At 41.2% G+C, this 27,555-nt stretch overlaps 2 protein-coding genes across 2 annotated transcripts in view; one reads left to right on the top strand and one right to left on the bottom strand.

The window, feature by feature from the left end:
- capn1 (calpain 1) overlaps positions 1–19,623 on the top strand; it is a 29,428-nt gene extending 9,805 nt beyond the window's left edge. Inside the window, exons 5-22 of the mRNA XM_084544121.1 lie at positions 7,233–7,366; positions 8,310–8,478; positions 10,459–10,542; positions 11,312–11,397; positions 13,506–13,580; positions 13,864–14,024; positions 14,546–14,706; positions 14,801–14,812; positions 14,897–15,108; positions 15,364–15,403; positions 15,494–15,559; positions 15,652–15,709; positions 16,079–16,143; positions 16,272–16,340; positions 16,528–16,606; positions 16,688–16,804; positions 16,952–17,010; positions 17,116–19,623. Of these exons, the coding sequence (XP_084400247.1) occupies positions 7,233–7,366; positions 8,310–8,478; positions 10,459–10,542; positions 11,312–11,397; positions 13,506–13,580; positions 13,864–14,024; positions 14,546–14,706; positions 14,801–14,812; positions 14,897–15,108; positions 15,364–15,403; positions 15,494–15,559; positions 15,652–15,709; positions 16,079–16,143; positions 16,272–16,340; positions 16,528–16,606; positions 16,688–16,804; positions 16,952–17,010; positions 17,116–17,142 (1,674 nt within the window). The 3' untranslated portion in view covers positions 17,143–19,623. The remainder of the gene's footprint in view (positions 1–7,232; positions 7,367–8,309; positions 8,479–10,458; positions 10,543–11,311; positions 11,398–13,505; positions 13,581–13,863; positions 14,025–14,545; positions 14,707–14,800; positions 14,813–14,896; positions 15,109–15,363; positions 15,404–15,493; positions 15,560–15,651; positions 15,710–16,078; positions 16,144–16,271; positions 16,341–16,527; positions 16,607–16,687; positions 16,805–16,951; positions 17,011–17,115) is intronic.
- A 59-nt stretch (positions 19,624–19,682) lies between these two features.
- Positions 19,683–22,888, bottom strand: pnp5a (purine nucleoside phosphorylase 5a). The gene is made up of 6 exons (XM_084544131.1): positions 22,669–22,888; positions 21,778–21,947; positions 21,592–21,695; positions 21,303–21,478; positions 20,962–21,152; positions 19,683–20,381 (listed from the first exon to the last, which is right to left on the bottom strand). The coding sequence occupies exons 1-6, from the start codon at positions 22,689–22,691 to the stop codon at positions 20,164–20,166; spliced, it is 882 nt and encodes a 293-aa protein (XP_084400257.1). The 5' UTR covers positions 22,692–22,888; the 3' UTR covers positions 19,683–20,163.
- Between the last annotated feature and the right edge of the window lie 4,667 nt (positions 22,889–27,555).

The raw sequence follows: 27,555 nt of genomic DNA, 5'->3' as shown, positions 1-27,555 counted from the left end.
TGTCTGGGTGGGCCTCTAGTTTCGGTTTTCAAAGTAGAACTCAGGTAAAAAGTAAAGCGGGCAAGTATTTATTTATTTAAAGAAACTGGACGAGACGAGATGAAAAGATCTTGTGGGGCAAGTTTGGGGGAATGTAGCCACACAAAAACGAATGCGTAAACTGCTCTCTGGTCACAGTAGTTTCACAAACAGAAACGATTTCAGCATGGTTAGTTAATGCAACAAATGTGCAATGTGCTGGACGCCGTAGCTGTTTTGCCCGAGGTGGAGAGCAATATGCTAAACAACTGACCTGTGTTGCTGGAAGACGATTTGCATGCAACCGCGGGAATGTGCAGTCGTTTGGTTTTAGCCATAAATGCTGAGAGCTCAGTACTTCTGCCCAGCTCACTCTGGTTTATGTTTTTTTTTTTTTGCCGCAGCTCTTTGCGTCGTGTCATTTCCTGTTAGGAGCTGCACCGTCAAACTGAAGTCAGAACTTACAGGCAGGAAGCAGCTTTTATACTATGAGAAATAGTAGTATGGTAGTGCTGCAATGACACATTGATGAACCGGTTATGAATAAAGCTAATTTGTAGTGATATGACTTATTATTTTAAGGAATAATTTGATGATTTTAACGCGTTTCTAAATATCTTTTAATTCTAAACTGAACAGTTTTTCAGTGCTCTTTTCCAGGAGCTCTGGACATTGCGGTGTGGATTTTCTCTTTACTTTTTGACATAGAACAAACCATATGATGGTATTCTAGGCATATCAGTGGATTCAATAAAGGATTTAAGTAGCAGTTGGAGGCTTAATCTAAAGTTTCTCACTCAGCTGTGCTTAATAATATGAGCCAGTTAAAGAAGAGCTTAGATCATTCTCTCTGGGAGACTGGAGACTTTTTTTTCTTTCACGAGTTGCACTTTTTCCCTGTCAGTCCGCACTGAGTCATCCAAGATATCCACTGTCACAAATCCACACCCAGCCAGTTAGCGAATAAACTTTACCTGACAAGATTAGAATAACCGTCGAATGGATTTATCCGCACTGGCCAAAAGTGGCCCTCACCCATTTTTTTTTTTAATCAGTGGTAGCATTTTAAGACATAATCCTTCAGTCAGGTCTATGAAGGCAAGAACCATTGATGTCAGTCAAGCACAGATCTTCCGTCTCATGTAGATCAGTATCTCCTCTTCTACCTGAAGGACCAGTCTTACTGTTTATGGACGTAAATACATCATATTTTCGCTATGCTGCGAGCGTCTGGCAGAAAGCTGTGCCTTATCAGCTGGACTTTGCTTTGTATACGGCGTCAAACGCACGCTCTGGTGCACACAAAGCCACATTCAAACGTGTGCTCCAGATAGGGAAGTAAAACACTGCACGGGTTTATAATCATCATAGTGTGTTTCTCGTGATTTCCCTGGCAGTCGGCACCTTTCTCGCTCTTGATCACTGCGGCGATTCTCAACTGAGTTTGAGTTGAGAATCTGAGAAACCTTTTCTGCGACGTATTTTTCTCAGGTTGAACTTTACACTGTGGTCTGCACTACTTGTGACAACTGGAAGAAAATAGATGTGACCAATTTGGTTTAGCTGCACTGTGGTCTGCTAATGTTTCCGCTTTATTTAAAATTATGTCCAAAAATGTTGTTTTATAAGCCGGGAAACCTAATGCAGCTGCTGCTGATGGTACGTTGATGCAGTGCGAGAGTGATCATGCAAGATGCATTCCAGTTGCATATTAATCAGCAGGAAGTCTATTTTTGGCATTTGTTTTCTAGGTTCAAGCTTGGCTGTTACGGAGTGCCTGTGTTGTGATCGCACATGCTTCATTATCTGTGGCTACTTGTTTCCCTGTCAAACCTATCTCTGGTCCATCGATGTGTCTGTGATACAGAAGGGACAGCGAACCAGAAACTCTTGTTTTGTGAAGAATCTGCAAAATCAGCTGAGAGCAGACTTCAAACTGAGCGTGCACCAAATCAGAATTTTACACTTTTCCTTCTTATCCGTCCCATTGACTGCTTATTGTTGTTGTGCAGTCATGTTTGGGACAGCTGTGGCTAGAGGAATGTACAGTATGTGTTGTCCGTCCATATGTGCGCGTCCATTCCACCCTTCAGAGCTAAATAGCCCAGGAACGCCTTTCAAATTTGGCACAAACATCCTGTTGGAGTCAGAAGTAAATTGATGTGAATTTGAAAAATCTAGTATCTGAAAGGTCAAAGGTCAACTTCACTGGAACATAATGTTCAGCAAAAACTGTTTATTATATACTGTATACCTTCAAAATATCCACTTTATGCCACATTACATGGGTCTAGCATTACTGGCATGACTTCACTTGCTACCAAGGTGAATGGAGGTGGAAAAGAAACTATGGAAAGGTCAAGACTCTAGCAGCGCTTGTTGTTAATGGAACCAATGTGTTTCAGCTCGTCTTCTTCAGGGTCATCAAGCAACACTCTGGACATGACATTTTGAATAATGTATGAAGTAAAAAAAAAAACAACAGTTGTTTTAAACAGAAACAACAATCATGTACATGCATGCATGGTCATGGTGTGGTCACGTGGCATCGGCCCAACCCAGCACATTCATCCACGTACATATATAACAGCAAGGAAACACCCAAACGTGTGGGTTGGGTATGTAGCGTGGGTTGGGTATATTATCAGTACACCTGGTATATCATTGAACCAGACTGCCACATACCACATATGGGTCTGGAACAAGCAACAAGGGTTGAAAAATAAGTAAGGCCAACGCAATAACTTTTACACACATTCATCAGAATAAATTATATCAAGGTTAAAGTTATATATACTTAAAAGCATGGCCGCTTTCACCCTCTTGCTTAAGCTCCACTCAACCTCCTTGTGTTTGCCAATTTTTTGATTAATTGGCATACCGGGGCAATATTGCGCATAGACTGTATATAAATATGGACAATGCATCCCCACTCCCTTGCATTGGCGAAACTGATGCTATTCAGTTCCACCAATTCCGGGGGGGGGGGGGGCGCCATCTTGCGCATTTTGGAGACAGTACAGTCTGACAGTGGAGCCACGCAGAGCCGAGTTATCAGTGATCCACACACACTTTCGCTAGACTCACTTTCATTTTTGCTTCATTAATACTGCACTCTGCTCTACCTCCACCAGTTACATGGAAATGTTGGATTATACACTGTACTCATTTATTTTTTCCTGCTCTCACTCTCTCTGGGACTGCTTTATAAAGCGGTTGTCACAGCAACTGGTTTTCATCATGAGGTCAAGTCTTGTTTCTATAGTTTCAAATAACTAACTAATGACCTTATCAGAAAAATGGACACTTTAACATGCATCAACATTATATTAACTACCTAGAATAACAGCAACTATCCTTGAAAAATTATTTGATGTGTATTATAGTGTTTTAGTTTGGCCCAAGTCCCATCCACTAACATGGAGAGGGTGGAGCTTATGACCTATGCTGCAGACAGCCACCAGGGGGCGCTCTACTTGCTTTGGCTTCACTTTTGAGGAGCTCTTCTACCGTCCATCTTAATTTACAGTCTGTGGTCTAGCATGCCAAGATGGTGACGGCCGGAGCCACCATACTATGATTCAACATCGTTCTTTAGTAAATTTGTGGGTGACTTCATTGATTGATATTTATATACAGTGAATGGACGGGACAGACATGCAATAAATGCAAAACTCTGCACTCAAGAGGCGGCAAATATATTTAACCCCTTAACGCCTGAATAGATAAAAAAGAAATTAATTATTTGTGTTTTTGCTTACCACTCCGACCGGTCCTACGAGAAACTAGTGCTTGCAAAAGGTTCCTAGGAATTTTCTGAATGTGCACAAACCGACATTGGAGTATTACGTGCGTTATTTAGGCTGCAGTCTGAGCGGAAACAGTGCGTCGCAAATTCGCGACACTAGGCGTGAAGGGGTTAAATTAATTTGCTTCACTTCTTCTAAGGAAGCAATGAAGCAGACGAGAAAACATTTTGTAATTAATAATTTTCCACCGTCTCGGCTTGCTTGGTCATTTTGAGCTGAGTCGGCGGCCCCGTTTGATGCAGTGAGCACTTTGCCAACCAGGCTGTCAGCCTGCCAAGAGAAGGGGAGAGAGAGGGATAAAAGAGAAGGACTGAGGAATGAGGAAGTCAAACAGGGAGCAGGGGGGATCTGCTCACACTTCCGAGTCACATATTATATTATGCATAGCATAGTAATGCATAACATACACCTTATGTTGGCCTGATTGCTCAGTCATGGAAGCTGTTGAACGGGCAGAATCAAACTGACTGCAGTCGCACAGTTTGTACACATACAGTGCACACAAGTGAGCGAAACTTATCCATTAGCCCTAAAGACTAAGATCCAATCATATCGCTTTTCTGAAGCGTCCTTGAAGAAAGACACTGGACTCTTTCGTGCTCCGGGCTGCTGTGCTGACATTATATGATACTGACGGATTGATAAATACCAGAGCACCCAAATGCACATGTCTGCGGGGTCTGGTGACTCAGTTACTGAGAAATCCACCAAAGTAGTGCATAACATTGCCACTGATTGTTTCATCATGTGTTGAATACAACTGTCCCACATATGAGTATATACTATACACCATATACGTAAATATGACTCTCTGCTAGAATAAGTGGAAATAATGCTCTTAATGCACGCATGTGTTAAATGTATGAAAGCTCAATGGCTCAGCTTGCACAGTTGCCCTAGTTTTATGTTTTCCTGTTTGCCTGCATGACTTATTGTTTTAGTATTCTCCTCCTTTTCTGGGCGTTTGTACGACTGCCAACATACATGAGCATGATTCCACTCTTTTTTTTCTGTGTGGGTCTTTCAGGGATCCTCCCTTTGTTTCAGTTCAGATCCTTTAAGCCTCTGGATAAGTTACCCCGAATGAGTCATCCCAAAATGCTGTAATGAGATGCTGTTTGTGGGAATCTTAATTGCTTTAAGAAGTAGGAAAACAGAGGAGGGAGAGTACGCATGAAGAAACAAGTCGGAGCAAACAAAAAAAGGGGAAAGAATGAATTATAAAACAGGCAATCTCAGAGAAGTCTCAGTGTGAAACAAAAGAAACTGTCAACTGCAAAATCCTTTATGACATTCCCGTTATAGCTCGTGATTTAAAGGGGAATTGTGCTGAGGATTTCTCAAGCTTGAAAGCCGATTGACTGCTAGTCGTGACACAGATGTGGCAAGAGCTCCCTCAGAGATCGTGGGCGTTGCTCCTGCATAGCTGTGAGAGAAAGCCTCAGCAGTGTCAGGGTGAAAAGAGCCAGGGGCAAGGTTGTACTTGTATACGAGTGTGTGTGTGTGTGTGTGTGTGTGTTTTGGTGTGTTTATGTGCTGCCTCTGGTCAGCCTAGTTGTGACACAGCTCCCCGCAGAGGTGGGTTCAGCTCTGCAGGGCCATGCAGCGTTCCTCCTGCCATCCATCCATTAATGTCTAGAAATGCATTTCTGCTGTATACTGTACGCATTAAAACAACAAATGCTGCCATGAAGTTGCACAAACATACACACATGCTGGCCAATTGCGGCCAGCCTGATGCAACAAGCTATGTGCACACGCACTACAGCTGTGGCTTTTTATTGCAACTTCCTTCAACCTCTTTCTCTCTTCTGACAAATCTGATTACTGTGGCGACAAAGTGTTTCTTTCATAAGACTGTATTAAAGCACGGTACGCTCTTGTTTTTGCCCTGAAGTAGAAATTAAAAAAAAAAAAAAAAAGGCAAGACTTATGACTCACACTGACCAGAAGCGGCCATCATCTTCATCAAATCATCCATTTTGGCGACTCAGCGTTGGCCGCAGCGTTTCAGTGTGTGATCAAGTCTCAAGTTTGAAGCCATGTCATCAGTGACACAGATGTGTCAGATCATGAGCGGTCTTCTCTTGTAAAGAATCACGATCTCCAGCTTTCTCAGTTTAACTCCTCACAAAACGAAACTGAGCTTTTGTTCAGACTGCATGTAGGATTTGTTTTGTAATCACTCTTTTGTGTCGTTTCAGTGCTATGACTGTGCAGCTACGGTTTATAATACCTTGAGTTCTTTTTGTGTTCCTTTCAGTAAAGTGTTGAATACTGAGAACTCTCAGGTGGAGCACCTAATGGCCCTTAATATTTCATGCATGTTTTTAGTTGGGTTTCTTCCCTCCTCCGTGCACCTTTTCATTTTCATGTTGTGTTGACCATCTCTGCCCCCTGCTGGACAGCACGCACGCAGCCGGCAGAGAAGGACTGCAACATCTTGGAGAACGTGTTAATCTGCTCTGAAAACATTTCAGAATGTCACCCTGCCCTTGTTCGACTCCTTTCACCTGTCGCAGTACAACGTTAGGCCTAGTTTGGCGCCGCGATTCACCGACTTGACGTGGCGCTTTGAAAACCACGTAGAAACTTATCAAAGGACTTCCCTGAAACTATGAAAGAATGTTCTGAGAACGTGTCCATTTTTTTGTTTGTTTGTTTTGTTTTATTGTGCAACCAACTGGTTTTACTGGATACGGGTTCTCTGAATGTTCCATTAGGACTCAGAACTGACTAGCTTCACTGACTGCAGGTCAGAGTGCAGGAGTGTGAACCAGTGACTTACAGCTCATGTTGCTCATTCAGTCTCCATAGAAATTGCTGATTTCTTTTTATTTATATTTATTTTTCAAATAGATTTAAATTGAATTTGAAGTGGATACTGCCAGATGAAAATAATTTAGTGGTAATTTTATCCAGTACTCTGTATATTATGTTGCACTCTACATGCTTCTAAAATAACTGAACAAGTATTTGCAAAACTGGAATATACATGAACAAATACATTTATTTATTCTGGCCAAAATCTCAGTTGGAAGCCAGTATTGTACACCATTGCTTTGTACAGAGGGATTTTACAAAGATTAACTCAATTCAAATGGAGCATAAGGCCTTCAGGCTTGCTCTGGTGGTTTCAGGCCGGGTTTCAGACCGGATGTTGTAAAGCGTCTTGAGACAGTTTGTATTGTTATTGACGCTATATAAATAAAACTGAATTGAAAATCCTTGGTTTGAAGTATCGCACCATTTTCTAGTTCCTTGAGTCAGAATCAAGAGCATTTATCACATAATTAGGAAAAAGTATTTGGGCATCAAGGTGATAAAACCATGTTAAATATGTATTTTTGACGCGTTCTGAGGCACAGAACATTAAAATCATATTTGTGATCTCTTGTCGTGCAGTTCTGGCAGTTTGGAGAGTGGGTGGAGGTGGTGATCGACGACCGGCTGCCAGTGAAGGACGGGAAGCTGGTGTTTGTCCACTCGATTGAGGGGACTGAGTTCTGGAGCGCACTGCTGGAAAAGGCCTACGCCAAGTAAGACCGGACAGCGGTTAACGATGTGAAAAGGAGCAGAGGCTAGTGATGCGTTCACTGCACGTCAGAAATGCATTTTTGCCTGCAACAAATTCACGCTAGAATAAGAGATGTTATTGATCTTGCCCTTATTTTGAGCCATAAAGTGATGTTCTTTGCCATGTTTGTAGGAAGTGTTGACACTTTGTGCAATAAAGTGAGAGATAATGGAGAATATACGTCTCCTTTTTGATGTAGAAAATGCGTGTATCATATTTCTGGTAAATGCATCATGTTACAGACAGAGGCTGCTCAAGTTCTAGTCTTAGTCTAAACAATCTGAGAGTTTCCTGTTTTGTTTAGACTCAGAACAGTTTGAAGCCTTATAGATTGAAAGGAGCTTCAAGTTGGTTACATTTTTTGTGCAAATTATGAATGGAAAAAAATAATAAAAAACAGACTGTAGATGTTAGTGAATTTGTCTCTCTGCACAATGCTAGATGCCAAATGTGCAAAACCTGGATGTGGGTAATGTTAGATGGGAACATGGCTGAGAAACAGTTGTAGCTCTGAAAATGGCACTGAGCAACTTAAGGCTCCAGCTGTTCCAGTGAACAGCTGTGGTCTCAGTTGTAACTGAAGCAGACCATTCATTGTGCATGGGAGTGTGTGCTTGCCAAGTTCAGACAGCCTCCTGGATGAGTGTGTTGTAAAAGAGATCGATGCTTTGTTGCGCACTCTGCTACTATGAAGGCACAGCACATGCTCATATGTGGTAGTCTTGCACAGTGTGAATCAGTGGGAACATACTGTACCTGCTCCAACCCCCCCCCCCCAACAGCAGTCAGATCCTTTGACATCCTAATTTAATGTTTAAACATAAAGTAGGACCATCTGGTATGGAGTTACTTTCATTAATTCGGTGCCAGACGTTCACGATCTGAACGTTTTTGTTGTGTCTCAGGTTGAACGGCTGTTATGAGGCGCTGTCAGGCGGCAGCACCTCAGAGGGCTTTGAGGACTTCACGGGCGGCGTGACGGAGATGTACGAGCTGAGGAAAGCCCCCTCGGACCTCTTCAGCATCATCGGCAGAGCCGTAGACAGAGGGTCACTGCTGGGCTGCTCCATCGACGTCAGTACCACAACGTTCACGCACCCCCTGTGCCAAGAAAATAGGAAATTAGAACGCATTTAATGTTTGTTTGTTCACCCTTACTGATCCCATAGTGTTTTAATTGGATGTTTTCTGCATAAAAAATTTAAGAATCCGTTAAAAAACACCCGGTGAGCACCGCCTTTAGCTGCCAAATATATTGATATTTCCTCAGGTAGAGACCAAAAACAGAGCAAAAAGTCGGACGTAAAATCATCAGGTGGCTAGAAACACAACTGCAACTGAATGATATAAAAATAATAACTCAAAGCAACACTTACATATTCTTGCTGAGCAGTGGAAACGTTGGCCTCTGTGGTGCAACAACACAAGACATAGCAGTTGGTCAACCGGGAGTCTATAAAAAAAAAAAGCCTTCCTTTAATTTTAAATACTCAGTCTTGCAAGTTGTTACAGAGCCAAACCGTGGTCAGAAGAAAGCAGTTCCAGATTATTTTCTGGGCTCAGCCTTAGGTGAGAGGAGGTGAAAGTTAGTGTGCATGTTGGCCAGAAAAAGAGAAGAAATTGACAAGCTGGTTGTGCTCGCCTTCGGTTAGTTAGCAGCTAGCAGTTAGTGTCTAAGCATGCATATGTAGTGTCAGAACGTGGTATTGTTAAATAACACTTATGGTTGCTTAAAACGATCATATTTTGTTCCTGCAATTTGTTCTGCTTTAATTCAGTATGCTAAGCTAAGCTAAGCAAAGCTAAGCTAAGCTAAGTTAAGCTAAGCTAACTATAGGCTTGACCTATAGTTGACATATCCATCTTGGTCTCAGTGAGAACCTGCCAAGATGTCAAATGATTCCATTCACTTATTCCTGGATTAAAATTGAGGCACTGATGTAAACAAAAAAAAATAATGAATAATGAAAACAATCCATCATGTCAGTTTTTATTACCTCCAGCAGGTTTTTACTTTAAAAATAGATTACCCCGTGCAGCTGAAGTCAGCCTTTTTTCAGTCATAGTGCTCCAGACAATAATTAAGAACTTAGGACAATATTAAAGTTGTAAAACTCCTTTAAATCTGCTACTCAGGCTTTTTAAATGAGTAATTATTCTGCTTTTTCTGCTTTATGAATCGCACTTTAAATGCTTTGGGATTTTTGACCACTGATTCGACTGGATAAGTAGTTTAAACGTCCAGTTTTTAATATCAAATTGAGAGAATCATTGATTTTCAGTTCATTTTGAGAAAGAAAATACTTAGCTGCAGCGCTAAAATGCTTTTAACCAATAACTTATTCTCAGCTGGGGCTTGAGACGGGGCAAAAGGCCGCTGTAACGGAAGAGAAATGTGGGAGACAAACCAGGAGAGAGCAGCGAAGAGAAGGGAAGGCGATGTGGCGCAGGAAATCAGTGAAAGTGTCAAGGACTGTTGAGCAGACCGTATGTTTGCAGACAGGGAGGACTGAACTCTATCTGGCTTGGTGAAGGACAGATTCTGTAATCAGTCTGCGGTCCTCTGTTTGGGTACAATGAACTGACAACAGGCAGAAAGAAGTTAAACATACTTCCTTCTCTAGAGATAATGATATAATAAAACACTGCGCGTTCTAACACTACCCCACACTGACCCTAGCCTCTTTGCATTTATTGTCTTACATGCAGCCAATTGCAAAGAGTTAAAACTATATAAATGAAAGAAAAAGAATGGTATGCGTTGAAATTGTCCATTTGCTGTGCTAATAATTGCTGCGTCCAGTTAGATATTGAGCATTGCGTAGATCTCCCAGCAGGTCTCCAAATGTCATTATACAGTTCATATCATCCGAGTCGGGTTACGTAGAGTGACGCCACGTCTTTGTGTCAGTTCCGTTGATAATGAATGAGCCGTGAAATGACGGTGACCGCTGTCTGCAGATGTCACTAACCCTGTCACATGCAGACAGAATTGCGCTGTACACATGCGTGACCTCTTACTATTTTTTTTATTTATTTTTTTATTTTAAACAGATCGCCAACTCCTCAGACATGGAGGCCGTCACCTTCAAGAAGCTGGTGAAGGGACACGCCTACTCTGTGACCGCGGTGGATGAGGTGAGGAATGTTGGGCCGCTCTCTGAAGTGTAAAGTTTCTATTTGTCTTTTACCTCTTTTAATTGAAATTTGAGACACTCCAGGCGAAAATAGCAACTGAAACACATCCAACAGCTGCCATTGCCCTTCAACCGTCAAGTGCACATGAACACGTTATCAAAATATAAACGCTAAGAGAGCTGTAAAGCTGATTTGATAGACAGTTTATGAACAAACGAAGCTACATCTGTTCATTTTACTTTACTTTGACTTTGAGGTCAAAGTATTTGGAATTATGTCACTGTAGATAATTTTAGGCTTTTTGTAAATGAGTTTGAAAGCGAAATAAACTGAAAGCAGGTGGAGCAAACACATAAATATCTCAAGGTACTAACATAACACACTTAAATCTGGGCTGTAGTGTTGAAAAAATGATTAACTCTAAGTTTTTTTCCTGTTTTAGTTTGGATCTTAACAATAGTTTGATGCAAACCCTAGTACAAATGTTGCATATCTATTACAAAACGATCACAGATCATTGTTGCGCAGCATCCCGAAAGTCTTGTGGAGTCACGCCGACCACCTGACACCAGCTGAGATCGCGCTGCACTCTGTGATTCTCCGTTTTCTCCACAGGCGCTTATTTGATTAAAAAGTTGTTAATGTAACAATTCATCTCAGACTAGCTTACTGTGGACACACATGACTGACTTACTGTAAGCACGTCACTTGTTAAATCAATTTACATCACGCAGTTCAACCAGCTAATGTTTTTTTGATGTGTGTCTAGGTGGTGTACAGAGGAAATATGACGAAGCTGGTTCGCATCAGAAACCCGTGGGGGGAAGTGGAATGGACCGGACCCTGGAGTGATAAGTAAGATCTACATCATTTTTTGACAGTGTAGAAGGTTAAAACGCAGTTTCAGCGAGCCACTGGTTAACTTTTCTTGTGTTTAAAGGCACTTTTAATGTTTTTTCGCTTATATCTTCACACTGAATTGTGCATAGGGGTTGACAGAAGCGTCATACATGTAGGCTGTGAAATTATCCCTCATATCCATGACTTTAAAAGAAAAAAGAATGAAAGAAAACGATAGGCAGCTGCCGTCATCATTGCACAAATGAGTCAGGGTGGGGGGAGGAATGGGTTGTATCATGTTACAAGATTAAAAGTCGGTTATGTCACAGGCTTCTTGAACAACTTGTGCTTTCGCTGCTGAATGAATTGAGATCCTTTACTTGGTAAAAAAAAAAAAAAAGAACCCTCGAGCAATGCAAAAATACTCAGTTACAAGCAAAAGGCATCCATATACAATCCAACATCAGAAATTCAGAGGCGTCACGAGATGATTATGGTGGATTGGGGATGGACTTTTGAGTATGTGTACTGTTTTTTACTGAAATAATAAAAAAAAAAATTCAAAAATTTTGTGGAGCTGTTAACAAGACATCTAAAATATGACCCAGACTATACACTGCTCTTTCTAAGAAATAAAAAGTGTGTGCTGTATTTTATTGTTATATTATTGATTGTGTAAAAATCCTCACTTTAATGGGGTACTAACTTAAGCTGTCAAATAAATGTAGTATGAAATGTTGGGGCGTGAAGCATGAAGTAGCTTAAAAGGGAAATCCTCGAGTTTAGTACACTGTAAAACATTTCAAGTCAGTAAAACTTGGAAACGAACATTCGCCAACGTTCATTTATTGTTTCAACTTGATACTGTGAGTTCAAACAACCTATCAGGTCACATTATCCATTGAAGACAACTCATTTTATCTTGTCAAATGAACTCACAATTCCTCACCATTTCTACTCACATTTCCAAGTTAAAGGGGATCTACTGTTTTTTACAACCTGGACCTTATTTCTGGCATAAAATACGGTGATTTACTCACCCATATAACTTTTGTGTAATTTGTATTCCTTCGGGAGATAATTAGATCAGCGTATATCCATATAGTGGGAGTGACTGGGGCACCGAAACGCAGCCTCTAAATAACGCATTATCTGCCACGAAACTCGTTCATTTCACCAATATTTTGTTATCGTACACTAGTGCTATTCCCCATTGAGTCCGTAGTCACCTGTTATCATCATCCGGGGTCTGTAGTTTTGACTGGAATAGTTTACTCATGTTTCACTGTAAAATAATAAGTCCTTTCTCCAGGTAGGTTGACGAGACTGACTATCTTTGAAGCTGGTTACCAAAGTCAAGTGGTCCGTTCACGCGGTTATCTATTAAATGATCACCACACACTGTGTCGGAGATCAGATTATATTTATCATTTTACAGCTGCTTTATAGTGTTTGTCAGGAATACTGTGCATTATTAACCACGCCAGTGTTGGTGATTAATGGACCACTTTGCTTCGGACCAAAATATCTCATTAACTAACACTTCCATGTGTCTCACTGACTTTAATTTCCTGTAGCACAATCACGAGGATTGATATTTGTAATTTTAGGAATGCGCCAGTGTAGGCAAAGTGCAATTTGATTGACGATCGTAACGTTTGGTGCACATCTCTGGTGGCCAGAGGATCATTTTTATTGACTTTTCATTCTGCAGGTCAAACAGATAATTACAAATTAACATGATAATGTGCTAGCTAAGATGACACTGATGTTGTGAAAATGTTAGCTTGCTAATGTTAGCATTTACCACATCTCAGCACTGTTTTTGAGTACAGCATAGCCTTTGTATGACGCTTACTTTGATGAGCAACAAACTGGTTTGTCACAGTTGTTCAGTAACAGATACAAGAAGAAGAAAGTGTATTGGGTTTAGTCAGGAGATAAGCTAGAGAAATGACGAAGCTTCTTTAGAACCAAGTGTCTTTTACACGTGGAACGCCACAACAGGAAATTCCTATAGCTTACAGACTATGTGTTAAAAGTCAGGCAGACCTGAGGCAAACTTTATGAATGCCCTCTGTGTCCTGTAGGTAATTTATTTTTGTATGGTTATGTTTCCTCAGCTCCAGGGAGTGGGACAACGTGGACCGATCCGTCAGAAGTCGCCTGCAAAACCGCAGCGAGGATGGTGAATTCTGGTGAGCGTTTTAAAATGCTAAGAAATCATTACCCCTTAAATATAAATGAACAAGCTAACAGTTCAGTGATGTAAAATCCAAGCTATCTGAGCAATAAATATGATTATACACATGAAGAATAAGCTCTGCTCTGTATTATTTTAGCATAGCTCTGCTTTACTTTGTAGTCTGTTTGATGCTATCTGTGTGAAATGTAAATGTTTAAAATGTCATTTTTTCACCTGCAATGAAAAAAACGTTTCCTCGCCTGAATAAAATAACCGGAGTCCTTTTTGTCCCTCAGGATGTCGTTCAGTGACTTCCTGCGCGAGTTCACCCGTCTGGAGATCTGCAACCTGACAGCAGACACCCTGCAGAACAGCCAGCTGAAAAAATGGAGCTCCTCGCTGTACCAGGGAGAGTGGAGGAGAGGCAGCACCGCCGGAGGCTGCAGGAACTACCCAGGTGTGAATAGAAATGAAGGGGAGGAAAAGATGGAAAAAGAAACATATATAAAATGACAGGAATGAAAGTTTCTTCTGCACCTCACCAGACACATGTCAAAATCTCATAGTGTTAAAATTAAAGAACACTAAATCCCTCTTTAACTGTTGGAATTTATTTCGGAGGAGGGAAGGCTGAATTTGGATAAATTACCTGAATGAATGCGATCCAGTGACTTCCATTTAAGCAATGAGCGATGAAACAATGACCCATTTTCTAACATAAAATTTGGAAATGCCCCATTGTGACATGCATGGAAGTGGAGCCTGTTTTCGTGATTTTTCTTTTGCGATTCTACTGATAAACTCCAAAAATTTTAAAAACTGATTTATAGAAATGCTAACTGATTATTGTCTCTGTGCCTCAGTCTTGATATTTTTAAGACAGTGTCCACTCTGTGAAGTAGTTAAATTCTTCTTTCTAAATACTACATTATAGCCAGGAAAAAGGGTCATTTTGACTGGTTCACCTCTTGTCTGCAGCAACATTTTGGCTGAATCCTCAGTTTAAGATCGCTCTGCAGCACCCAGACACTCCCGGCAAATCAGACTGCAGCTTTTTGGTTGCCCTCATGCAAAAGGACCGCAGGAAGAAACGGCGAGAGGGCAAAGACATGGAGACCATCGGGTTTGCAGTCTATGAGGTTAGCAGGATTCCTGGAGTCCTCTAATGTTTTTCACAGTTTTTCTCTTTCTTATTGCGTCACTCATGACAAAATCTCATTTATCTCTTTACAGATTCCACGGGAGGTATGAGTTCTTCTGATTCCCACTTTCTCAACATTCAAGTCTTCAAGTCTTCTCAATATTCAACTCTTTAAACTCGCCTCTCAGTTCGTAGGAAGGTCTGGGATTCACCTCAAGAGAGATTTTTTCCTTACTAACGCCTCCAGCGCTCGCTCAGAGCTCTTCATCAACTTGAGGGAGGTCAGCTCGCGGTTGCGGCTGCCGGCTGGGGAATACATCATCGTCCCGTCCACCTTTGAGCCCAACAAAGAGGCCGACTTTGTCCTCAGAGTTTTCTCAGAGAAGCCGGCAGAGTCTGAGTGAGTGGCCACAAAGGGAAGCGAGGGTATCGGGAGGAAGTAGGGAAGAAGCTTTGGTCGTTACAGGGAGATGATAATAATCTAAAACTTTCAGTGTACTAATCAGCTGATTCATCTGATTAAAACTGCATGAGGTTTGAATGACACTTCCAGAAAGGCAAAAAAAGCCTGGGAGAGAATTGGGTTTTAGAAATTAAGAAAATCTAAAATATTACAGAAAAAGTAACACAAATCTTTTTGCTCTTTTTCCACCAGGGAGCTTGATGACGACGTTATAGCAGAGATCCCAGCAGAGGTGAGAGGAAGATAGGAATATCAACACCTCATAATACTGATATTGTGTGGAAGAAAACATGAACTGAACTTGATTTTGTTGACGTTTCAGACCCAACTAGACGAGAGCCAGATCGACGCAGGCTTCAAGAGTCTCTTCAGACAGCTGGCGGGGCCGGTAAGCACGCTCGGAAGTCGTAGCTCGGGGATGTGGTTCATTGCATTCGCACGGTCAAATTTTATTTAAATGACATCTGTTTGTGCCAACAGGACATGGAGATCAGTGTGACAGAGCTGCAGACCATATTGAACAGGATCATCAGCAAACGTTAGTGCTGTGGATCTCCTCATTTTGTTTATAACAGTGTGGACTTTAGTATTAAAAAAGCTTGAATGTTTTTATTCCAATAAATGTCTTTTTATATCTGTCGCCAATGAAGTAACACAATAGTGACTGACCTCAGTGAAAGGACCTCATTTCCACTATTTAGAACTGGGTGTCTGTGGAGACATTCCTGTTATTTCTTTCGGGGGGCGGGGCTAATGTTTTATTTTGAAATCTGAGGAGTGAAGTTCAAAGACACACCAGCTATTACCACTAATTGCTGTAGGTGCTACTAAAAAGAACCAAACTCAAATATTTATTTTTCTATAGACTTCAAAACTTGTTATTCGTCTTCTCTTTTGGTGTAAACAGACAAGGACCTGAAGACGGACGGCTTCACAAAAGAAGCTTGCCGCAGTATGATAAACCTAATGGACGTATCCTTGAACTGGTGTCAGAATATCATTTGACGTATTATCTTGTGATAATAGAATCGTAAAAACAACCAGAATATTTCCTCTGCTGTCGTACTTGTCACGATGTAATCCTTGACTTCTTGGCTCAGACGGACGGCAGCGGGAAGCTGGGCCTCTCAGAGTTCCATGTCCTCTGGGAAAAGATCAAACGATACCTGGTGAGACTGAACACTGACGCTCAAGCAGTTGAATCAGACTAACTATTGATTCTGCTTCATGGTACTTGCGTCAGCTCTTTGTTTATTTTGACAGCTGGCCAGTACATTGGTTTTTCATGATCTTGTTTGGTGTCTAACTGTTTGTTGGTTTCTTTCCAATTTCTGTTATCGTTTTGTACCGTGCTAGACGATATTCAGGCAGTTTGACCTGGACAAATCGGGCACCATGAGCTCCTACGAGATGAGGATGGCTCTTGAATCTGCAGGTACTGTTCCTTATCACTTAAATACAAGTAAAAGTACATTTAGTAAGTGTTTCTAAAGTCTCTTTTCCGGCCCTCTCTTAGGTTTCAAGCTGACCAACCACCTGTTCCAGTTGATCATCCTGCGATACACGGAGGAAGACATGGCTGTCGACTTTGACAACTTTGTCACCTGTCTGGTCAGACTCGAGACGATGTTCAGTGAGTCACGCTGCTGCAATCATAGAAACAGTTCAACTAGTTATCATCCTGTTTCAGCTGATACTTCATTTAACTATACAATAAAAATGCAAACCACAGTAGAATACTTGTTAAACCAAATGATTCTCTTTGTTTCTCTGTCTGCAGAAACATTTAAGACCATGGACACAGATGCAGACGGTGTCATATCACTGAACTTCTTTCAGGTTGGACAATCACAAATGCTGCCCAAACTAATTTATATATATTTGTACTGTGTGATTTATTGCTGGTTAGCAGTTGCTAATTCCCATTCCATCCTTGTTCTACAGTGGATCACCCTGACCATGTTTGCCTAAAGCTGAGTGGACGTCCTGCTGCAGCTCCAGTCCCAGTATCTGTTCATTCAGAAGTGCCTTTCCTCCTTCAGTTCTTCCTCCTCTCCATGCTGCTCGCCGCTGAAGCCCTGTGATGCTAAGAACCTCTGAATTTATCATTATGGTGCCTGTCTTGGAAATGCGTGTCAATCCTTTATATTTTAGCTACACAAGTTTCAGTGGGTGCAGATGAGCATTTACACTTAATGACAAAATTTTAGTAGTAGTAGTAGTAGCAAATAGCAACTGTCACAAACTGGCCTCCCATTTTAAGAAGTTAGCTTAGTTTAGCTTTTAGCCAGGATGCCAGTCCGAAATTCACCCCATCCATGAAATTTTAGTCTGGGACTTTCAATCTTGAGTCACTTATTTCAGGATTCATAATGCCCGGTGAAGATCGGCTGGGCTTTCAAATTCTTAGAATGGGTACACCATTTGAGCCATTGACTTGATTTGGTTCGCTGCCATCAGAGAAGAAAGATGTTTAGAAAGGCTAGCTAGTCGCTGTCAGGTTGTAGAAGCTAACTTTGAAAAGGTGCTAAATAATAAATTAAGCAGTTAATTCCAACAAATGGAACAAAAAGGATTAATAAGAACATACAAAAAATGGCCGGAATTGGGGCCAAATCTTCTTAGGAGTTATTTTCCTTTGTTCAAACTTGTCTATCCGCCAAAATAGTTTCTGTCTTCGGTCTGGTTTATCTATTCATTTGAGCCCTCTGAAGCATAATTCTTTCTTTATTTCCTGTAGTTTCATTACAATATGAACACTTTTGTTCATATCTAGCATGCGTTCAGTGTTCCATATTCTCACATTAGCCAGTTAGCTAACTAGCGCTTCAAAATTGTTACTGTTCTGTAACTTGACCAATAAGATTATTTTGTCCTCCACTGTAGAAGCAAATTGTTTTATCTTTTTATTGTGTTGCTTATTGGGATTGAAATATCAACAATCAAAGGACTTACTAGCAATCTTTATTTTAAAATTATACATAATAATCGTTTGGTTGCTACTGATACTTCAGTATGGCTACGATCGTCTGCAGAGGGACAATCTCTGACCTTATTTTTTGAGAAAATATTTAAAGTGGCTTCTTGTCAGATATCACAGTGTCAGCTCCAGACATGGCCAAAACGAAGCAATGTTAAGCGTGCTAGCTAGAATATTTTTGGTGAAAATATTTAAAGTAGTCAATGGCAGATAATGCAGACAAATAATTTTTAGAACCTATTTGAACTGTGCCATGCAGCACACTTACTGAATGATGTCTGTCAATTTAAAATATACTTTTGTCAGGAAGGTCGTAGTTATCCTACAGTTTTGTTGGCACATTCCACGTTGGTCTGGAAAAATTAAGTAAATATTAAAAGACGCGAAAATCTAGTTATCTTGATCTTCAATAGGTCTGCGTAGCTTTGGGAGAGAGAAAGTTATGATGATGTTTGCAACTTTTGAGTATATAATATGTCTAATTACATATTTTCACATATTCCTAAACACTTTTATGACAAACTGTGACTTTTTGACGTGCAACGTTAACTTGACAAATGTGCGATTCACAGCACAATTCAAACAGGATCAAGAAATTATAGGACACTCGCCATTGACTACCACCTCTCATAACGTCTAGCACTCACACCATCCTGTAGAATCTATGAATGTGTGTGCGAGGTGTTCGTAGCAGCGCCACTGGCCTGGCCCTTTTGTTTACATCTTGTGCCAAACTTTGCTTCCACCTCAACACATGAAGCTTAACCAGGCCTTGCAGCTTATGCGGAGACCAGGGTAGTGTGCTGTATCATAGAGAATGCGCTAACTTCTTTCAATCTAATCCTAGCTTTAAAACGTACCCATTAAGCATTATGCATGGCACTTTTTACAGACTGTTTTGCAACGTATAAAAAAAAAAAAAGAACACCTTTTAACCTTTATGTAACAGAATTTCGTAGAAAAGGGATCTGTCAGCTCTGTTTAATCTCGCCTTTCCAAGGGAACAAGATGTCAATATTTTAGGTGATGGTACAATTATGCAAGACGGATGGACATGTTGTATGCATGCTGTGTGAAATGTGACATATTCTCAGCTATTCTAATGTCTGTCCTACGACGGGAGCAAGTTTTATTTGAGGAATTATGTCCCAAAGACGCTTTTAAACTTCTCTACGTGTGATGTTTCTCATGAAATGTGTTTTCAGTGCCAACTACGATTCAATCGATCAATTTGTGTCTTTTATAAATGCAATCTGTTCGAAACGTGCTTCTTCAAATAGTGACTGCCAAACCCTTAAACTTGTTTAATGCGTTCTTCAGTTTTTGCAGAGTAATACTTATGTAACACTGTGTACTGTTTACAGTAGTTATATTGTAGGATTTATTCAACCTATTCATTATGCCTCACACTGGTTTACTGTGCAGTTTTCTTTCATCTATACATACTTTGAAAATAAACATGGGAAGTTTTTCATGAGTCTCTGAGTTCATCTATATCAATCCAAGTTGAGAATAATATATGTTTTATGGTTAATATGAGTGTTTTACTCTTCCACACTAAAAAAAAAAAAAAAATCCCACCAATCAGTCTATAGAGTAATAAATAGTTTATTTAGTAACAATAGTCATATTAAAAAACAAGCACAGTAAAATATCTTAAATCCATCAATGTACACATGTCAACAAGCAGATTCCTTTCTCATTGTTAAGTTAAATCGCAGACATTCATACGAGTCGATCACATACTTTAAGTTAGAACAAATACGCCTTGTTTAAAATGATACAAAAACACTGAGAGGCGACTTCTTCTTCTTCTGGAGCCCTCAGCAAAGGAATGTACGGCACAGTGACATCAAAACAAAGGTTTGCTTGCAATCTTTTACTCTTTTTACATCATCTTTTGACCTAAGACTAAGAACACCTAAATTTAAGCGGGGTTGTCTTCTGGCACGATAGCAGTAAATGTGAACCGTAGCCATGGGAAGCGTCCTTGGGTCATGCTGCAAAGCTTTTCAGGCGTAGTTGTTGTTGTGTTCAATCCTGGTCACCATGGTGGAGACCAGCCTCTCCAGCTGCTCCGCTCGCTGCTTGCCCGTCTGGAGGACCTCCTCGTGATTGGCCTTCTCTTCGCTGTCGTAGTCCATCACCGCCTGGTTGGTGATCAGCGACAGGGCGAAGACACGCATGCCGCAGTGACGCGCGATGATCACCTCGTGGACGGTGCTCATGCCTGCAGAAGAGGGCATTAAAATTAAAACACTGGGATAAAACTGAATACTTTGTTCATTTATTTAAGCAAAAAGACATATGCGACCGGTGCAACGACATTTTCCTGACAGCCATTTCTTAATTACATTTCAATCAGTGAAATCTTTTGTATTTAGTTTGATTTTTCAACCTTCCTTGGCATTTTAGCCATCAGCTGGTTAACTGGCTTACTTCCAGATAGTCAGGAGTGTGTTAAGGTTGAGTCAGTGTTTAACAAGCTCAATTGCCATCAGCTGATAACGCTTACTGTCAGTTCTTAATGTGTCTTGCAAGTCCTAATGTGTCTTAACAACTTAATGAAGTTACGAAATGTTACAAGTACATGGGTTTACAAGTAGAAGGGTGCCCTGTGTAAATATCTGTAATTGTAGCACATGCCACAAATAGAGTTGCTGTTTGAAATGTCATTAAGAAAGGGGAAGGGGTTATTTTTACTTGCTTTCGCTCCAGTTAACAAAATATGTAATTTGTACGACTTTTTCATACAGCTATATTGAGTTATCTGTGTAGGTGGCTAACAGTCAACAATCAAAGCGACTCACCGACAGCATCTGCACCCAGCTTGTGCAGCATGCGGCTCTCCGCAATCGTCTCGAACGACGGTCCGCCCAGCACGCAGTAGACGCCCTCCTTCAGGAAGTCTCCGTAACCAAGCTCCTGCCCCACGTCCATGGCCAGCTGCTGCAGCTCCCTGTCGTAAGCATCGGACATGCAGGGGAAGCGCACGCCAAACCTGTGACAGAAAGGAAAGGGTGGAAGGTTGGGTGAGGCCTCAGGGTGCGAACGGGTATGGTGCTCAAAATTACTAAAAGTATGAAAGGAGGTGTATGTCCACATTCTTGAAGAAGCAGATCTTAAACACACACTTTTTTGAGGGACTTACCTTTCGTCGTTGGGTCCAGCCAGAGGATTGTTGCCAGCGAAGCCGGGCATGTTGAGGTGGTCTTTGATGATCATTATGTCTCCAACTTTAAAGTCCTGGTTGAGGCCTCCGGCTGCATTGGTCAGCACCACTGTCTCAACGCCGATCAGCTTGAAGATGCGAATAGGCAGCGTGATCTGGAGACACAGCATGTAAACACCAACGTCATTCATTGGGGCGCTTTGGTTTAGAACGTTTTTAAACTCAGGGTCACTTGTGCCCTCCGAGAAACTTGTTGCAGGACACAAACCTTCTGGATTGGGTAGCCCTCGTACAGGTGGAAGCGCCCCTGCATGCAAACACACGGCCTTCCCTTCAAGGTCCCGAACACCAGCCGCCCCGCGTGTCCGTGCACTGTTTGAAACAATAGAACCAGTCAGTAAGTGTCAGCAGCGCATTGCGGGCAGTCTGAGAGATTTGTTGGACCTCAACTCACCGGTGCTCTGTGGAAAGTTGGGGATGTCCTTGTAGTTGAAGGCCACCTGGTCCTTTAACATGTCAGCGAGACCGCCGAGCCCCGAGCCGCACACAATGCCCACTGTGGGTCGGACGTCTGTCTGGGCCAGCAGCCAATCGGCGGTGGCCTTGCACTCCTCGTAGGTGAAGCTGGATGAAAAAAAGGGCTGAGGTCAGGATGATCTCAGTGGCTGTCCAGCACTAAAGGACACAAAGGTTAGGGCCGTATCTCGTGTCGACTCCAACATCAAATAATGCTGTTTGATCAAGTCAGTTTAGAAATGGTTTATCTGATAGAGACCGTCACATTTGTGGGAATTTTCCTTATCTTTTGGTGATTTTCTTGAACAGAGAAGCCTTCTTTTGCCATCAAACTGCAGTAAGGTCAACTTAACATGTGATTACTCTCATATTACAGTTTTTTTTTTTTTTTTTTTCCCCTACTGGGCAGCAGGCCTGATCTGAGAACTGCTACTAATAAGGGTATGACTTTAGAAGACACACACACACACACACACACACACACACACACACACACACACACACACACACACACACATTCCTGCAGGATCACAGCAGTCTCATATGCTTCAGTGGTGCTCAGTTAAAATGTCCTTTAAGTCTAAAATGTGCCATTATGACTTAATAATAATAACTTAATAACTCAGCCTAAGTACCCCACTAACAAATTAATGTTTTATTTCCATTTACTCTCTGCTGCCCAGAGCGCATGTGCGCATTGTCTAGGACCCCGGCCAAACATTCCAGTGTATTTTTTGCCCACGGTCCCAACCTGCCCACGGAGGGCCATGTGCCCTGCAGCATGGGCAGACAGAAGCTGAAAGTACTGTCTGCTCAAAAGTGTACTCACCCTTTGTTTGCCTCTGGAAACATTGCGAAAAAATGAAATGAAAAGAGAAAAGGAAGAAAAAAAAGAAGAAGAAGATGTGACTGAAAGCTCCAAGTTCAAGTTCCAAAACAAGAATCAAAGCTGAGCTCTTTGTCTGTGTAGAATTTTATAAATAAGTCTAAGAAAATGTAAAAATGTTTTGTTCTTCAAAGTTCTTGTTCTGTAGAGTCCCGTTAAAGCCTTCTGGTCTTCTCACATGTGTCCGTGGCTGAGGCGCAGTCGCCGGCTTTATTATAAGTCCCGGACGCTGCGCTCCTCCTCTGCGCGAAATGACGCACGTGGACGCGGCGGCTTCATTGGCCTTCATAAACGGTACGGGGCCAAACAGTTAAAAGATGTTCATGTTTGGATCATCAGTCCCCTCCCATTCTCCCCCATTCACCTCCTCCCCCGTTCCAAGCGGCAGCCTCCAGTATTCATCATCTCAACTCAGATTTCACGGCATCATCAGGAAACAACGTGGCTCTTGGAGCCTCCATTCATCAGTTAGTAGTGTTCTAGCTTATCGCCCAGGTCACAACTCATGATGTCACGTCACTCAAGCTCGGGAAATGTTTTGAACATCACGTTTTTCTGCTCCTGTTCTCTGTTAACACTTGTGATTTTCCAGGTCGTTCCATTTAGCGCATGCTCAGTTTTACGCAAAATATATCTTGATTAATTACAAAGAGGCAGTTCTGAAACATTACTTAACATTAATATTTCCATTATTAATTGATTTTATTTTCGCCACCTAAAATTTCTTCTACATTTCAGAGCAGTGGCGTCGTTAGGCCCGTTTTAGGGGGGCTGAAGCCCCAGTAATGAAGCCCCAGTAATGTGGGCCACATTACTGAAAATCCAGTCCACGTTTTCCCTGCGACCTTGCTTGAGGCTCGGTACCCGCAGCCACACAGAGACGAACAGAACACCGTTAGGAGAAGAACATGGATGGATGAATGGATGCGCAAATGGATAGAAGAAAGTTTTCAGGAAAGTAAGTATTCATCACTGCTGGTCGTAACAATTAGTTAGCTCCAGCCCCCAGCTAACAGCAGAAAGTCCCATGTAATTAATGAAATGCTACATGTTTGACAAATAAAAACCTGGCTTACACACTACAGACAATCTCTGCGCACGTCTTACCTTTGTTGTTTTGGCTCAAAAGTTACATTCCAGCTGTAAAAGTTTGCTGCTACTTAGCTAGCTAGCTATAGCTAGTTAGTCTGAAATACCCTGTGAAGGTCCTGGTTGTTTATAGAGTTCAGTGTGACTCTCTTCACCATATCTTTGGGGTGACTTCCTTCTGGAGCATCAGCTGTGTTTCTCACTTTACGCATGGATGCACACCGTGAAACAGGAGCTGAGCTCATTCACGTATGATTATCATCAGTAGACTTTTATTTGAGAATAATAATTAAAAAGTGGAGAAAGCCAAGTTATATTAACACACACACATATATATGCGTAAACCAGATTAGCCTGACCCAAAACTTACTTTATTTCAAGTAAGTAATATTTTTCAGGGCTTGAAATTACAACCATTTTAGTCACATATGTGCCCAAAATGTAATCTGTGTGACTTCAAAATATTTGGGAGCAAACAATTATTGTGTTCTGAGCGAAAGTCATGGCATTAGCCTCTATGTTGATCAGTTATTAATACAATTCATTGTGTATCTTGAAGGGTCAAAAAGGTAAAAACACACGGCAGTCTTTGATGCTTCCACCCACCAAGTAACTTGCAATTATAGCCATTTTTTTTCTTGTTAATGCTGTAAACATTCTGCTACTGTGCAAACCTTTGTTTATTGTCGTACTGTATTAAACAAACAGACTGATAATAAATACTAATAAATAACTACTATTAACTAATAAATCATTTCTCAGTCTTTGCTAGCTGTTTGTGAAATTTTGTGCTCGTGCGCTCGTTTGCTCACATCCTGTGCATCTCCTTGGGGCTAAGCCCCCCCTGTCCTGAAAACCTAGTGATGCCTCTGTTTCAGAGGTTATGTCGCATGCATATTACTTCTTCAGTTACTTTGCAGATTAAGATGAATAGATCACCCAAAAGTCATCAGGTTTTTTTTTTCAGTAAAACTGTGTTTTAAGCAAGATATCTTGCTCGACCTGAACTGCAAACCAGTGAGAAGAAATGGGTCTTCAACAGTGATCTAAAATGCTCCAAATTCTGGGCAGCTGTGACATAAAAGGGTAGGCTGTTCCACAGTTTGGGGACCACCACTGAAAAGGCTCTATCGCCTTGAGCCTGGAGCCTGGAGTCCGAATCTGGGAAGGTCCAATAACATTTGGTTTGTTGACCTCAGTGCCCTGGCTGGAGTTTGGCAATGCAGTAATTCAGACAAGGAATATCATGGTGCCGTGCCGTTCAGACTCTTAAAAACAAGTAATACAGTTTTAAACTGGATCCCAAAATGCACTGGAAGACATTCCAATTTTTCCCAGTGCAAAATTTCACAGTACATCAGATCCTGATGTGGTTATATTGTTTCCAATATGTCTTTTTTTCCAGAAATATGACAAACAGGTGGTTGCCATTAGAACCTGCGACAAGCCTTTTGGAGTTTTTAAGGAGTTGCTTGGGTTTCTCCCATCATCCGACAGTGTGCATGCTGGTCTCAGTGTGTTATTCCTGCGATGTCCAGGATGTATACTATCTCTCGCTCAATGCCAACTGGTATAGGTCCCGTCCAATCTTTATCTGTTACTGCTTATCCTGTAGAAAGTCCCTGGGACCTATCCCAGCTGTCAGTGGGTGAGAAGTGGGGTACACCCTGGACAGGCCTCCAGTCCATCCGAGTGCCAAACAACTATTCACCCTCACATGCGCACCTAAGCCTAACAAACACGTCTTTGGCATGTGGGAGGAAGCTGGAGAATCTGAAGTAAACCCACCCCGAACCTTTTTGCTGTGAGGTGATAGTTCTAACCACTGCACCACTGTGTCGCCCTCAGGACTCCAAGATGTTAGCGGTTATTGGTAATGTACGGACATGGAATAAAATGTAACTCCTTACAATTGTATTCAGCTGCTGTTCTCTTTCGCCGAGATGTGAAAACATCTGGCCATGTGAACCTTTTGCAACACTATCACCTGCTTCTGTTAATAATTACTTCTGTATTACATAAGTGTAGGCTGTACAAAACAGTACGTGTGGACAGTCCTCTTATGTTGTTGTTGTTGTTGTGAAAGGTGCAAGCTGCAGGTGCATCATTAAATAAAAGCACACACAATGAATTAAAATGTTCTGAGGGAATGATGTTCTGTCTCATTTATGGTTACACGTTGTACCCATGGGACATGTTGCAAGCGTACACACACACACACACACACACACACGCACACACACACACGCACACACACACACACACACACGCACACCACTACACGTGAACCAGGCTAACAGTGCACTGCCATTCTTCATTGGCTAACAGGGGACTTGGGTTTCTGGGCATTTTTAAACAAAAACAATTGCATAGAAAATTTACTTTAAAGGCCTTTTACCACATTATTACTTAAAATGTGCTTTTTAATCTTTTTTGAAGAAAAAGCAAAGAGGGGACTTGCATCTTTGAGCGATCTCTACCTATCAAGCAGGGGACCTCCCACTGCTACAGTGACACTATCTGCAGCCATTGTTTCACCTAACGAGTGTCTGTTTACTGCCAAGCCTTTGATTCTTTCAAATGATAATTTAACTTTAATGTTATCAACATTTAAACCTTTCTCTGTGATACAAATATTAAATAATCATGGCCACTGGAATTCTGAGAATAAAAAATGTTTATCTTCAAATTAGGAGTAATTTCGCTGCATGCACTAATCTCAAGTGCTGGAGTATTAGCAGGAAAATTGACTTTTCTCTGGGATTCATAATAATTAAAAATAATTCTCAAAGTTACTAAACATAAGTGTGCAGTTCATCTTGGGTGTTTTTAACCACTGGTGCAGAGTAGTAATGTTCCCAAATTTGTGTACAAAATGTGCCAGAACACATCAGGCAAGAGAAGCCATAATATATTGATGTGGAATAGGCAGTCATTTTGAGTTACGCTGAGCCAAGGTAGATCTGTCTTTGCATATAGTAATCACTCTTTCCTGCATTAGAACATGTTTCCAACCTGATCTGATCTGTCCTCCTATGGAATCAATTACAATCTCTGTCAGAGCTAGTACAACAAGAGGCACAACTGTAAAGAGGATGTCACCATTTAAAAAAAACTAAACAAGAGGGAAAGGAAAAACAACCAGGATGAAGTTACAAATAATATGGGCGGGTGTAACATAATTTATTTTTATTTTTAATCACTCTGATCACTTTTATTAGACCTTCAAAGCTGTCTAATCCAAATCTCAAAAAACTGCTGCTGAGATTTTACAAGCCCTGGATTCCAATTTATAATAATAATTCACACATAGTAATTTACACATACAGGGCTACAATATTTGCTCATACACATTACCAAAAAAAAAAAAAGGGACACAAGTCCACTGTTGGCTGGCAAATTATGACACAAGTTCCCTCTTGGATAGCACAGAGCGACAGTCATACTCCAGCATGGGCGAAAAGAAGAAATAAGTACGATTATTTAAAACATAACTCAATATCTCAACTAAATAATTCAAGAATAAACATTATTAGTTATTATGTTCTTTGTTTTGTTTTTTTGTTTTAAATACAGCATGATGGCTCTATTAAAGTGGGGCTACCCAGAGGGCAACAGAGTGATAAGGACCTGAAAATCTAAAAATAGGGAAAGAAAAGAAAAACACCTAGGAAAAAATAATAAAATGGTTTATAGACAGATCTTCTATAATTATAGAAATCTATTTTATTTGTTAATTTA

This window comes from Chelon labrosus (assembly GCF_963514085.1).
Source record: "Chelon labrosus genome assembly, chromosome: 1".
Taxonomy (NCBI): Eukaryota; Metazoa; Chordata; class Actinopteri; order Mugiliformes; family Mugilidae; genus Chelon; species Chelon labrosus.
The sequence above is the reverse complement of the archived record's forward strand: the minus strand, read 5'-3'. Positions and strand labels throughout refer to the sequence as shown.